This window comes from Lissotriton vulgaris, chromosome 2_1 (assembly GCF_964263255.1).
Source record: "Lissotriton vulgaris chromosome 2_1, aLisVul1.2, whole genome shotgun sequence".
Classification (NCBI taxonomy): domain Eukaryota; kingdom Metazoa; phylum Chordata; class Amphibia; order Caudata; family Salamandridae; genus Lissotriton; species Lissotriton vulgaris.
Genome location: NC_141687.1, coordinates 21081632 through 21096525, shown reverse-complemented (window position 1 = coordinate 21096525; position 14894 = coordinate 21081632). Strand labels below are relative to the sequence as shown.

The 14894-nt window shown below is 52.3% G+C and overlaps 1 protein-coding gene across 3 annotated transcripts in view; it reads right to left on the bottom strand.

Moving 5' to 3' along the window:
- The window catches only part of OBSL1 (obscurin like cytoskeletal adaptor 1), a 548309-nt gene that overhangs the window by 366789 nt on the left and 166626 nt on the right, over positions 1-14894 (bottom strand). For all 3 annotated transcript variants that reach the window (XM_086954344.1, XM_086954343.1, XM_086954342.1), the window contains one exon: positions 13917-14219. In XM_086954344.1, coding sequence (XP_086810470.1) covers positions 13917-14219 — 303 coding nt within the window. The remainder of the gene's footprint in view (positions 1-13916; positions 14220-14894) is intronic.

Below are 14894 nucleotides of genomic sequence, written 5' to 3'. Positions count from 1 at the left end.
GCAAACTCAAACGGGGGCTCCATACTCCTGGCTTCATTGTGCAGTTGAAGGAGTCTGGAGTTTTTAATGCCAAACAAAAGAGAGTTGAATGGCTCCAGGATCTGCTAATGCAAGGATCTCAGTGTTGCTTGGTTCTGGTACAGTTATTTGGTGTCGCTACAAGAGCATGTCTGCTGCTTGGGGCGTGGTGTTACAGCAGGTAGGGAATGCGTAGGACGGATCGAGCATGGGCTAGATTCGGCGGGATTACAGCAGAAGTGATGGTATCTGGATGGAAGCTGGGGAGGCCCATGTGGGTTCAGTTGTTTGTGGGTTTTCGGTCATTGAAGTGCAAATCTTATTAATGGCCTAGCCTCATGTTGGGTGTTGTAGGTGGTTTGGAGATGATATCTCGGGTTAGGATGGGTGGCACTAGTTGGAAGGCAGACAGAGGGGAACAGGTGTTGAAGTGAAAGTTCTCTGAGAGACAGGCTTATGTTTTAGTCATTGGAGGGTGGTTGAGATCAGATGTTGGAATAAATGTGGTATAAATGATGACCGTAGAGCAAAGAGAAGTTAACGTATTTGTTTACAAGCTGAGAAAGGGAGGTTTGAAGAGAATCATATGGAGTCTTTACCTAGGCCCGTATTTCTTAAAGGGTAAATTTGTCCTGTTTGCACAATGGCACACCTTTAAACATGTGTGCCGGGTGCAAACAGGTAAAATGCACCCTATTGTGATACATGTGCTGCCCTCACAGCAGCGATGAACTCACGTTGCTCTGGGGCAGCGCATTCAAGTAAAATACGGAGCAGCTTTTAAAAGCTGCACATGTTGGACAGTGCAGACGGCAGCTCGCCTGCATTTTCAAGCGCGATTGGAGATCCCTTTGCAGAAGGGTGTAGTGAGTGACTGCACTCACCAGCAAGGGGATGACTGGGCAGCAATGAGACTCCCCTTTCATCCCTAAAGAGAGCTGCCCACAGGGGGCACACTGACAGTGCTCAACCTTTTCGTGGTGCACTGTCAGTGTGCCTCTCAAGGCCATGGATGCCTCTGCGCCCACATTGGTAATATGGCACAGGTGCATAGATAAAGTGATTCCCTCATTTACATCCGACCACGCCTCCACACAAATGAGGGAATGCCCTCTCACGATAGTGCACCATGTGCAACAGCAAGAAACGCGTTACTTACCTGTAACAGCAGTTATCCAGTATTGGTGTCTTTCATAGATTCACATGCCTGAATCATTCCCCGTCGTCGAGACGGGAGCCTCCGGTACATAGAAAAGTAATGTCCTATAGACATACATAGAGAAAATAGGCCTAAGGGCCTCACCTTAGTAGCCTATCCTTATCCTTATGTAAAAAGGACCAAACTCTTAGAGCCAGCCAATCAGCTATGACCTCCCTCTAGAACCTTCCTGGCAGGCGCCTCAGTCCCTCAGATTTTTGTACGCACCAAGCTAGGTAGGCGTAATACAGTTAGAGAGAAACGTGAGTCCTTCCAGGGGAGGCGGGAGGGTTGCATGTGAATCTATGAAAGACAAAATACTGGATAACTGCTGTTACAGGTAAGTAACGCGTTTCTTATCCAGTATTATGGGTGTCTTTCATAGATTCACATGCCTGAATCAGAGTAGTCAGCAATACATTATGCACATTTCTGATGTAATCATGCTACATAGTCATTTTAGATAATACACATATTACCATGAGACTTTAAAACATTAGTATATATCAATATATCATAACAGCAAGAGATGTGCATACCAGGATGGCGGGATGTTGGAAGGCTCACCTCACTGGAATAGATGGCGAAGCACCGCCTGGCCCACTGCTGCATCCTTCAGAAGTTCAGCATCCAGGCAGTAGTGTCTGGAGAAGGTGTGCGGTGACTTCCACGTCGCCGCTCTACATATGTCCAAAATCGGCACTCCAGCGAACAGCGCTGCTGATGTGGACATCGCTCTGGTGGAATCCGCTTTAACATTAGCACTCAAAGGCCGTCCGGCCCTGTCATGGCAGAATGCTATCGCTGAGGAGATCCACCTTGAGATGCTCTGTTTCGTTAGAGGCATACCCATCCTTGGCCTACTGTAGGCCACAAATAGCTGTGATGACTTCCTGAAACTCTTTGTTTTGTCTATGTAAAACTTTAGACACCTTTTGATGCCCAAGGAGTGTAGCGTCCTTTCTGCTGCGGTGGTAGGGTTTGCAAAGAAAGAACGTAGAACCATTGGTTCATTAAGGTGAAAGTCTGAAGGCACTTTCGGTATGAACTTGGGATTTGTACTCAGCACCACCCTGTCCTGTTTGAACTGCATGAAGGGTTCCTGAATGGATAGAGCCTGCAGCTCGCTTACTCTCCTAGCAGATGTTAGAGCGAGCAGCAGAGCCGTCTTCCATGAGATGTACTTGATGGATGCTCGATGAATGGGCTCAAAAGGGTGCTTCATGAGTTGGTTGAGGACTAAATTGAGGTGCCATGTCGGTGGGACCTTTCTAGGTCTTGGGAAGGATCTATATAGTCCCTTTAGGAACTGCTTGATAAGCCTATTGGACCAAAGAGACGGTCCTTTGAAAGTCCTGGTGAATCGTGAAATGGCCGCCAAATGCACCTTTATGGATGCATGCGCCAGTCCCGACTGTGCCAAAAGCAGTAGATATGGCAATATCTGTTCGGGTGTGATATGGAGTGGTCTCAGGCCTTTCTCTAAACACCATATGCAGAATCGTTTCCATTTTAGAGAGTACGTTTTGTTGGTACTGTCCGCTCTTGCTTTTGCCAGCACGTCCCTGCATTCCTGCGGGATGTTCAGATGACAGAACTCTCTGTGCTCAGGAGCCAGGCCGATAACCTGAGCGATTGCAGGTTCGGGTGTTGCACCTGCCCGTTGGACATTGTCAGCAGGTTCGGGTGCTGCTTCAGACGAATCGGTGTCCTGATGGAGAGGCGATGAAGATCCGAGAACCAGTGCTGCCTCGGCCAGAACGGGGCAATTAGGATCAGGGTACAAGGCTCCGCCTTCATCTTCCTGAGGACCCTGGGAATCATCGGAAATGGTGGAAAAGCGTACGCAAATACGCTGAACCAACCGATGGAAAAAGCATTTCCGAGTGACCTTGGGTGGGGACGCCAGCTTGCGTAGTTTGGGCATTTGGCGTTCTCCTTGGTGGCAAACAGGTCGATTCCTGGGACTCCCCATTCTGAGAATATGTGATCCAGCGTACTCTTGTCGAGCTCCCATTCGTGGGAGAGGGATTTCTGTCTGCTTAGGGCGTCCGCAATGGTGTTGTCCTTGCCCGGGACATAGTCTTCCCTTAGCGTGATCCCATGGAGTACAAGCCAGTTCCAGATCTTTTGCGATTCGCGTGATAGAGTGAGCGAACGAGTTCCTCCCTGTTTGTTGAGATAGTGCATCTTCGTGGTGTTGTCCGTTCTGACGAGCACCTGGGAGTTCTGGATGCGTGGTAAAAAGGCTTGTAGTGCCAGATACACAGCCCTCAGTTCCAGAAGATTGATATGGAGTTGCTTCTCCTGATTTGTCCATTTGCCGCTTATTCGGAGGTCCTGGAGGACAGCTCCCCAGACTTCTAGGGAGGCATCCTTGGTGATCACCAGAGGTGTTCCTGGAAGTAGGAATGGCAGTCCTATAGACAAATTCTTGTGATTTCACCACCATTCTAGACTCTTGGATATTTGTGGTGTTATCTTCACAATGTCCTCGAAAGAACCTGTACTCTGTGTCCATTGGTTCGTGAGGGCTTCTTGCAATGGGCGCATCCTGAGTCTGCAGTGAGGGATGAGGAGTATACAAGAAGACATCATTCCTAGCAGTGAATTGTAGGTTCGAACTTTTAGGGACTTCCTTGATGCCACAGCCGTGGCCAGAGATATTATTTTGTTTTTCCTGTCCTCTGAAGGAAATGCCCTTGCGCACTCCGTGTTCAAGGACGCCCCGAGGAAGGTGATGTTTCTTGTTGGGGTCATGCAGGATTTCTCGTGATTGAGAGTTAATCCTAGCTGCTGAAAAAGATTGGTGCAGGCGTTGGAGGATTCGGTCACGCCTGCAGCTGAAGGTGCCTTTACCAGCCAGTCGTCGAGGTAGGGGAAGACTTGGTGACCCATTTGACGCAGGAAAGCTGCCACAGGTGAAAGGCACTTGGTGAAAATCTGCGGAGCGGATTTGAGGCCAAACGGTAGGACTTTGAATTGGTAGTGCTGTCCTGCCACCTCGAATCTCAGGAATTTTCTGTGACCCTTGAGGATCGGGATGTGGTAGTAGGCATCCTGGAGATCCAAAGATGTCATAAAATCTCCTTTTTCCAGTATGCCCAGTATTTCTTGGATCGTCACCATCCTGAACGACTGACTCTTCAGGAAAGAGTTGAGTGCCCTGAGGTCTAGAATGGGCCTCCACTTTTTCTCCTTCTTGCGTATAAGAAAGAAGCGGGAATAGAATCCTTTCCCTCTTAGAGACGATGGAACTCGTTCGATCGCTCCTTTCTTCAACATCGCAGATATTTCCTGGAGAAGCAGGCGTAGATGTTTGTGCGGAAGCCTGCGGGGAGGGGTTGCAGGTGGGATGGTGGTGAATTCCAGGGAATGGCCGAATCTTATTAATTAGAGTCCCCACCGATCTGTGGTGATGAGATGCCAATTGTCTAGGAAATGGGTCAATTTTCCTCCAATATTTAATGAGGGATATAGTTGCTGGACTGGCTGGAGTAATTGGTCACTGGCGTCCGCCAGTGCCCCTCTTCTGGTTTTTGCCCCTGAAGTTTGATATCCCATAAGAAGTCTGACAACCTTGTTGCTGCTTCTGTTGGCACTGGGATTTATTCTGGTAGGAATACGAGGACCTATTTTGATAGGATCCCCTGTAGGAGGACTGGCCCCTGGATTTGTTGCCTCGAAAGCACTTGTTCCTTGCCTGTCTTTCTTGATCGCTTGGAGCGCCTCGTCAATCTTGTCCCCGAAAAGGTGTTGGCCGTCGAAGGGCATGTCCAGCACCTTTGTCTGCACCTCTTGTCTGAATGATGTTGCCTTAAGCCATCCCTGACGGCGCAGGACTGCTGCCCCAGCTAGTTGTCGAAAGCCCGTCATGGCTGCATCTATGGCACAATCAATGATCTCAGCTGCCGAGGTTTGACCCTCCGTAAGCAGAGCCTTGACCTCCTCCTGAACTGTGTCTGGCAGTTCCGCTATATATGGGACTATATCTTCCCAGAGCTGGCGGTTATAACGCCCCAACAGGGCTATGGAGTTGGCCACCTTGATGGTCATGGCCGATGTTGTTGTAAACCGTTTACCGATTGTGTCCAACTTCCTGCCTTCCTTGTCCGGTGGGGCTGACAGAGGAGAGGAAGGGTTGCGAGAATTCTTTTGGGCCGCCTGGGTCACAACCGAATCCGGTTTCGGGTGCCCATTAAGGCAAGCTGCCGCAGTGGTTGGAGCCTTGTATTTTTTATCCAGGCGTGGAACAACCGCAGGTACAGAGGCCGGCGTCATCATCAGTTTCTTTCCCTGGTCCCAGAGAAATTCTATTATTGGGATAGACTTCGTTGTCTTCTTTGTTTGCTCCTTGAAGTCATGTAAGAAGCACTCTGTCTCGTTGATTCCATCACCATATGAAATCGCTTTGCTGCTCTTTCCACTATTCTATGGAAGCAGCCAATGTCCACTGGTGGTGAATCTGCCTGGCGTGGTTGGGGTGAAGCTGGGGAAGATGCCACATACTCTTCCACCTCTTCGTGGTTCGTCTGGATTTCTTGTACTTCCCCCTCTTCCAGTTCTTCAGCCTCCTCATCTGATGATTCAATCACCTGAGGTGGTACTCTCTCATGGCGGGCCTGAGGAGCTGGCCGTGTCTGTTCTGGGGCTGCCGCTGGTGTATTTGTAGCAGGCGTCGGGACCCCTGTCTCAGTTGCCGGTGTTTCCGGGAAACGTTGTTTGTAGTCCTGGATAAGGTATTTAAGGTCATTTACAATTGAAACGGGAAGGCACACCATCGGGGTGACCTCTGTGCGAACATGAGCTTGGAAAGAGTGTTCCTGGTAGCTCATTTCCTCCTGTTCCTCGTCCGTGCTCTGACATTTCACGTGAAGGTCTGAAATAGAAGTAGCCTGATCCAGGAGTTCTTCTTCTTCAGATTCTTCACTCTGGAGAATGTCCGTAGGCAACTGAGTTTGCACCTTACTTGGTGACGTTGTTTCTGGTGTAATCTGCTTCTTGGTCAGTTTGCCAGACGCAGAACCTTTTGCAGGAGCCCCTGCCGTCGTCTCTGGTGTTGTCGACGGTGGCAGGGTCAGAGACGACGTTTCTACCAGCTTGGATTTTCTCCACGGCTCAGTAATGGCCAATGTCGACGACGATTCCCCTGTCGACGGTGCCCTGGTCGACGGCATGACCTTCGTCGACGGTGCCTCCGTAGACGATATTTTCATCGTCGACGACACCTTCGTTGACGATGCGCTCGTCGACGCTTCATTCCTCGTCGACGGTGATTTCGTTGTCGCCGTCTTCGTCGTCGACGTCATCGTCGTCAACATTCCCGTCGTCGGGGGGCTCTTCGTCGACGGGACAATCTTCGTGGTCGACGGGGTTTTGGACGTCGACGACGGTTTCAGCAGTATTATAGATGGAATAGGTTTACCTGCTGACGAAGATGAAGGAGTTGTCGTCGTCGATGAGAAAACCGACGACGCTGTTGTCGTCGACACAGTCGTAGTCGCTGTGGAGACGTAAACTGGCGCCACAAGTCTTTTTTGTGCAGAAGAGGATGTCGCTAGCCTGCTGGACGACTGTGTATGCTTCTTAAAAGTCTGAGAATCCTTTACAGACACTGAAGATTTTGTCGATCTTGCCTCTGAAGACTTCTTTTGTGCCTTCATAGGAGGAGTGTCTGAGGGGCCAGGGGAAACCACCCTTGGCCTCTTCAGGAAGATTTCTGAGGTAATTGAAATGCTCCCCTCTGAAGATTCCACATTTTCCCTCTCTTTAAGCCTGTCCAGCCAGATGAGCAGGCGACCTTCTCTGCCCCTCAAGGTCTTGTTAGGGAAAGACCTACATATCTTACAGTCTTTAGGGACGTGGTCTGGATAAAGGCAATATAAGCATAGGGCATGCTTATCTTCAACATGTAGCCTTTTCTTCCCACATGAAGAGCAGGCCCTGAAAAGGGCTTTCTTCTGGGATTCTATGTCAGGACCGGAGGCTTCAGATTATGCTATATCTTCCTTCGCTTTATTAACATAAAGAAACCACAGCAGCTCAGGAAAAGATATAATAAGAACAAAAAATGCTTTAAACATAAAGCATTGACGTAATGTTCAACAAAAAATCAACAACTCCCAAGAGTCTCTTTGCTTATAATAATAGTCCATAGTCCTTCGTCTCTGTCCATCATCACTATATAACCGGACTTCCCATCATCTTCCTCCTCTTTCTTCGCTGCTCCCGCAGCCAGATAAGTGCTTTTCTATTTCGACTTCTTTTTATTGTGATTGATTGTCTTGTGTGCGGTCTTTGGGGACTCCTTGCATGGTTTATTCCCTTTCAGAGTCCCCGGTTGCGGGAACGTTCTATCGTTCCTACGCGACTTTATTCCCACTTGTGTGCGGTGTGTACATAGACCGCAAGGGGGCGGCCTGTCGTCTCGCCGACCCTCCGGCGCGCCTCCGCAGTGCGAGGAGCCACGCCGTGGGGTCTGCTTGCGCAGGGGCCGACCCTCGCGTACCCCTCTGACACCTGGTGATCCGGGTCTGTACTTTACCAATTTGACGCCCTCTGGGGTCTGTATAGCGGTTCTGACCGCGTGAATCGCCCTCGGGCGAGATCTGTGCACCTCTTTCCCGTGTGTGGCCTAGCGCGCTTGAGGGGTACGTAGACCCGGTCCCGGCGAGGAGGGTCTGCGCGCTTGGGGGTTGGTGCAGCCCACCTGCCACGTCAGCTGGCCCAAAACGTGATCGCAGCCGCTGGGCCTGCCCACATTCGAGAACTTTCTCGGTTGCCGCCCTCTTGGGTGCCCCGCATTTGCCCCTTGGTTCCGAGATGGAAGGGGAGTACGATGAGGAGGCCTGCCCCTATCTGCAGGATGATGAGTTTTATCAGGCGGTGGACAACTCCATCTATCGTTGCGTGACGGAGGTGGTAGGGCCCATGGAGGACCGCCTTTCTGCCCGCATCGTGGAGGAGTGTGCGAAGCTGGCAGCGGCACAGGTGCCTCCGTCCCCCGAACTCCCGGGGACGTCCGGCGGGTTGCCACCCGCTCCGAAGAGACCCCGTGGTGAGGGACCTTCATCGGAGGCCCAAGGCGTGGACAAGGGCGCTTTCGAGCGACTTCGCGACGCCTTCCTGGCTAAGGCGACGGCGGTGCCTCCGGCGCCCTTGGTGGACCCTGGCACTTCGGGCGACGTGTCTACTGCGCCCGCCTCCCCGATCTACGACTCTCCGGACACGGATGACGACGGGGAGTCGACCCGTTCTTGGCTTCTGGCACCTTCAGCGAAGGAGATGCCCCGAGACGAGTCGGGCATGCTGGACCCGGACGAGATCGTCCACCCCCGTTCCGCGGCCTGGGCCCCGGGGGAGACGGTGGCGAAGTTTGTCGCGGGCAGACTGCGCAAGCCCCTGGAGAAGGAGGCGAGGGGTTGCTTGCGCGGGGAATGCCCTCGGCCTACACTGGAAGGGAAAGTGGCCATGACACCAGAATTGGACCCCAAGATGGCCACCTTCCTGGCGAAATTCATGAAGGACCCCAGGAAGGGGATCGACCGGTCCTGGCGGGCCTGCCAGGACAAGCTGTTGGATGCGGTCGGGCCCGCCACGAAGATCCTCGATATGGCGGAGGAGGCCCGAGCGAATGGCACCGCCATTTCACCGGAGGTGCTCTCCAACTGGGCCCAGAGGGTGATCGTATTTTTGGGCAACGCCAACTGTGCCCTATCCACGGAGAGGCGGCGTTCGCTCCTTATCAAGCTGGATCCGAAGCTGGGGGACCTGGCCTCGTCGGAGGCAGGTGCCGTGGCCCAGGGTGGCCTCTTCGGTGAGCCTTTCATCCGCGAGCTGGGAAAGTTCGTGAATACGTTCACGTCGCTGGACAAGGCCCAGTCCAGCATCAAGAGGGTGTTCCACCAGCGTTTTTCTGGAGGGGCCGGTCGCGGCAGGGGCCGCGCGATCGGCCGTGGTCAGCAGACCAACAACCGTGGACAAGGCTCCGGAAGAGGTCAGTACCAGACCTCGGCCAACTACACCAACTTCTACCCCACCAGGGGACAACGCTATGGTGGCAGAGGGTTCAAGAAGAACTCCGGACAAGGAAATGCCCCCGGTAAGTGTACTTTGCTTAGATCACGTGCCGATTGGGGGGCGGCTGGCAAGCTTTTACGGGGAGTGGGAATTACTCACTGCCGATGCTTGGGTTTTGCAAACTGTGAGAGGTTTCCATATAGAGTTTTACGACCAGCCAACTCAGGTGAGGCCCCCGCGCCCTATGGTTTTTGCAGATTCCGACGCGCGCTTGATAGACGAAGAGGTCTCAGACTTGCTGCGCAAGGGAGCCATCCGTCTATCAACGCGCCACCCACGTGGGTTCCTCAGCAACGTCTTCTTGGTAGACAAGACGGATGGGGGCAAGAGGCCTGTGATCAATCTCAAGGAGTTCAATGGGTGGTTGGTCTACCGTCACTTCAAGATGGAGGGGATCCACCTCCTTCGGGACGTGCTCCTCCCTCGGGATTGGATGGTGCGACTGGATCTCAAGGATGCCTACTTGGTCGTTCCCATCCACCCCCCTCATCGTCGTTTCCTACAATTCCTGTGGAACGGCAAGGTGTTCGAATTCACCGCCCTACCGTTCGGTCTCTCGTCGGCCCTGTGGTGCTTCACGAAGGTCCTCCACCCGGTAGTGGAGTTTCTCAGAAGTCAGGGGGTCCGGATGTTAGTATACTTAGACGACATCCTCCTCATGGGACAGTGCCCAGAGGTACTGGCGGGACAGCTGCGTCAAGCTGTCGGCCTGCTTCAGAGACTGGGGTTCGTCATCAACGGCTCCAAGTCGGTTTTGGTTCCCACTCAGCAGATCACCTTTTTGGGTTTCGTGGTGGACTCGGTACAGGCGGTCTTGAGCCTGCCGGGTCGGAAGGTCGCAAAGATACGACACCTGCTCCGGCAGACGATCGCGAAGGATCGTACGTCACTGCGCCATGTCGCCAAGGTGGTGGGTCTTCTGTCGTCCTCCATCCAGGCGATTTTCCCGGGCCCGCTGCACTACAGGGCTCTTCAGCGCCTGAAGGCGCAGCATTTGCGCCGTGGGATGTGTTACGATCAGTGGGTCCCTCTCACGGACGAAGTGAAGGAGGAAATGTCATGGTGGCTGTCTCACATGGAGGCATGGAATGGGCGAGCGATCTTCGGTTCGGCTCCGGACCTGATCATAGAGTCCGACGCCAGCAGGTCGGGCTGGGGCGCCCGGTGCGGGGATTTTTCCACCGGCGGCGCCTGGTCATCAGAAGAACAACAATTGCATATCAATTGTTTGGAGCTCCTTGCGGGCTCCTTCGCAGTTCGCTGTTGGACCAAAGATTCAATCAAGGCTTGTGTCCTGCTACGGATGGACAATATTTCGGCGGTCCGGTATGTGAACCACCTAGGAGGTCCTCGGTCCCGCGCCTTGGCGGACTTAGCGAAGGACTTCTGGGATTATTGCCTGTCTCGTCACATTGCGGTGACGGCGGAGTATCTGCCGGGCCAGTGCAATCAGGTAGCGGATTGGCACTCTCGACATCTCAGGGATGCCAGCCAGTGGAAACTGGATCCGGGAGTCTTCCGGTGGCTGCACTCCCTCTGGGGCCCCTTCTCGGTGGACCTCTTCGCGTCCCGTCTCGACCACCAGCTGCCGCGGTTCTACAGCTGGAGGCCGGACCCTCTGGCAGAGGCCACGGACGCGTTCTTGCAGGATTGGAGTCGGGAACAGCCGTTTGCGTTTCCCCCGTTCTCCATGATCATGCGAACGGCGGCTCAAATACGCCGCCAGGGTGCGGAACTGGTGTTGGTTACACCGCTGTGGAGGTCTCAAGTATGGTTTCCGGTTCTTCTGGAACTTTCTTGGGATTTTCCAATCCTACTCCCCCTGTTTCCTCTGCTCCTGACGAGCCCGGATCAGGAACCTCACCCTCTCGTCATGCAGAACACTCTCCGCCTCGTGGCGTGGAGGCTCTCAGGAGACGCTGGACGCTCCCGGGCCTTTCGGGGTCAGCTGCGCACTTGCTCTCCAAAGCATGGGCCGATAGTACGACGAAGCGTTACAGATCCGCTTGGCTTAAGTGGATGCGTTGGTGTTTACGAAGGGATTTGGATCCCATGGTCGCCGGCCTTGTTCCCGTGCTGAATTTCCTGGCTCATTTGGCCGACAAGGGTTTAGCGTATAGGACGATCAATGCTATCCGGTCGGCGATTTCTGCGGGCCACGATAACATCGATGGCCATCCGGTAGGGGAACACCCTTTTGTGTGCCGGCTTCTGCGAGCGGTTCGCCTCGCACTGCCGCCGGAACCCAGGTACTCCGTCCTTTGGGACGTCAATTTGGTTCTGAATCTGTTCCTGTCGTGGCCAGCGAATTCTTATCTGTCTCTTAAGGAGCTCTCGGCGAAATTAGCCATGTTGTTATGTCTGGTCTCTTGTAGGCGCGTCTCGGACGTGCGCGCGCTGGATGTTTCTGCACGCATTTTCTCCCCGGATGGGGTTACCTTTACGGTGGGCCGACGCACTAAGACGTCGTCGCGTTCCATTTCTTATCCAGCCTTTACTGACACTCCTAAGTTGTGTGTCGTGCAATGCCTCAAAGCATATGAGGACCTGACCTTGGATCTGCGCCCTCCGGGCGAGCGTCAGTTGTTGATTGCCCTGCGGAAGCCACACAAAGCTGTCTCCTCTCCCACTATTGCTCGGTGGGTGCGTTGGGTCATGCAGGAAGCGGGCATCAATACTTCTCTCTTTGGAGCACACTCCGCCAGGGGGGCCATGGCCTCTAAGGCATTCTCGGTGGGTGCTCGTCTGGAGGACCTTATGCGAGCGGCGGACTGGTCCTCGGATTCCACCTTCAAGAGGTTTTATTTTAAGCCGGTGGTGGATTTGGCTCAGTTGGTGGTAAGTAAGCTTTAAATTAGCATAATCTGAAGCCTCCGGTCCTGACATAGAATCGAAATTTGCCTAGCTTACGTAACGGTAAGTTTCAATTCTATTAAGGACACGGAGGCGAGGATTATCCCACCCGGACTACGGTGGTGTCTCTACCCACCCGTATGGCAGTAAGTAAAGCGTTTTCCTTTACGTTGTCGGTACTGTGTTGTTCACTGAATGCTCCTCGCCTTGTTGTCGCATTTTTCCTGGGCCACCTCGCTGATGCTGTTCCTTTTTTGGCAGGCAACGACGGTGCTAAACAGGACCAATGAGGCTTAAGCGTGATCTGCGCGAAGAAAGAGGAGGAAGATGATGGGAAGTCCGGTTATATAGTGATGATGGACAGAGACGAAGGACTATGGACTATTATTATAAGCAAAGAGACTCTTGGGAGTTGTTGATTTTTTGTTGAACATTACGTCAATGCTTTATGTTTAAAGCATTTTTTGTTCTTATTGTATCTTTTCCTGAGCTGCTGTGGTTTCTTTATGTTAATAAAGCGAAGGAAGATATAGCATAATCCTCGCCTCCGTGTCCTTAATAGAATTGAAACTTACCGTTACGTAAGCTAGGCAAATTTCGATTCAGACATGCCAGAATTTTGAAGAAATAAATCACTTACTGCAGTGATAAGTGGCTTGAAGTAATCCTGTTGGAGATTTTGAAGAAAGAACTCACTTTTAAAAGTGAACAAGTTGGTTTTGAAGAGATCCTGAGGAGAACTCAGGCTGGAGACTCCCTAGCACAACGTGCGGTAGAAAATCTGAGGGACTGAGGCTCCTGCCAGGAAGGTTCTAGAGGGAGGTCATAGCTGATTGGCTGGCTCTAAGAGTTTGGTCCTTTTTACATAAGGACAAGGATAGGCTACTAAGGTGAGGCCCTTAGGCCTATTTTCTCTATGTATGTCTATAGTACATTACTTTTCTATGTACCAGAGGCTCCCGTCTCGACGACGGGGAATGATTCAGGCATGTGAATCTATGAAAGACACCCCTAATACTGGATAATATCATTATTACAAAAGGAGCCACGCAAGCGTCCGCGGATCCTTCTGTAATACCAACGTGCCCCAGAGGTGCGCCAAGCAAGCGCTCATGCCCGTTGCACACCCGGGGCGCATTTTGTAATGCGGCCCTCGAAATCATCACTTCTCCATTGTTAGAAATGTTCGTTGAAAGTTCAATGCTGTGAGGAACTTCAGCCCTCTCTGTCTGGGGGAAAGTTATACGGCAGGATCTGCTCTACTGCCTGATGTCGACCAGCATACATTAACCACCGCCTCAATTTCCACCAACCCTCCAGACTGCTGCACCCCACCTCCCTCTCCCTCACGCACAACCCCTGCATCTGCAAAACAAAAGTGAAGGATGCTCCTTCTCGTACCTCACAATAAAACCCTTGAACAACCTCCCCCTTCACCTGTGGACCTCATCCTCTCTTTTGGAATTAAGGAAAGGACTCAGGACCTGGCTGTTCAACTGAGTCCTTTAGCAGCTATTCTCCCAGCGCCTGGACACCCTCACGGGTGAAAATCCATGCTCTATAAATCCGCTCTTATGATTTTTCCTTTTTTATATGATCAAGTAGGTACAGTAGTACTAGTACAAAATGCAGTTGTAAATAGGCCCCTGCGTGTGAGTGTGCGGACTCAAAATCTTTGTATGTGCACTTATTAGTGTGTCACTTCCCCAAGCACCTGCTGAGCACCACCAGGGTATGTGTGTGAATGTGTGAGAAGATGTTCACTCACCCAGGTGCATGCTCCCAGGGAACTCCACGTGGGCACTCCTGCCGTACTTGTTGATGGCGCAGATGCGGAAGCGGTAGTTGGCTTCTCGGGGTACACTGTCCCCCAAGATTTCCACCGAGCTGGCGGAGTCTGTGCTAAAGCACTGCACCCACGACTCACTGCCCAGCTCCTGCCGCTCCAGAATGAAGGTGCAGGGAAGGTGTCGCTGGTCGGTCCCGGAGCCCCACGTCAGTAGGGCAGCATTGGTCTTCTCCTTGTTCATTTGTGGGGCCACTGGCGCACTCGGAGCGGAGTGATGAGCACCTTTAAATAAATGGTCAGAGAGTTACACATGCTTAGAAGGGCCACTCCAGCACATCGTGCACTTGTGCACCATTAGAAAATTCATGGATACGCCCTGTCCAAAAGCTAAAAGTAGAAGAGTGTATTCACTGCTGCAGACTGAGCATTATGCACAAGCAAACAGTTCATTAGTGCATTCACTGATGCTCGGTGAGCCCTGTGGACAAGCTAACGGCACATTCGTATATTCACTGCTGCTCGGTGAGCCCTGTGCACAAGCTAACGGCACATTTGTGTATTCACTGCTGCTCAGTGAGCCCTGTGTACAAGCTAACGGCACATTCGTGTATTCACTGCTGCTCAGTGAGCCCTGTGTACAAGCTAACAGCACATTTGTGTATTCACTGCTGCTCAGTGAGCCCTGTGTACAAGCTAACGGCACATTCATGTATTCACTGCTGCTGAGTGAGCCCTGTGTACAAGCTAACAGCACATTCGTGTATTCACTGCTGCTCAGTGAGCCCTGTGTACAAGCTAACGGCACATTCGTGTATTCACTGCTGCTCGGTGAGCCCTGTGCACAAGCTAACAGCACATTCGTGTATTCACTGCTGCTCAGTGAGCCCTGTGTACAAGCTAACGGCACATTCGTGTATTCACTGCTGCTCAGTGAGCCCTGTGTACAAGCTAACAGCA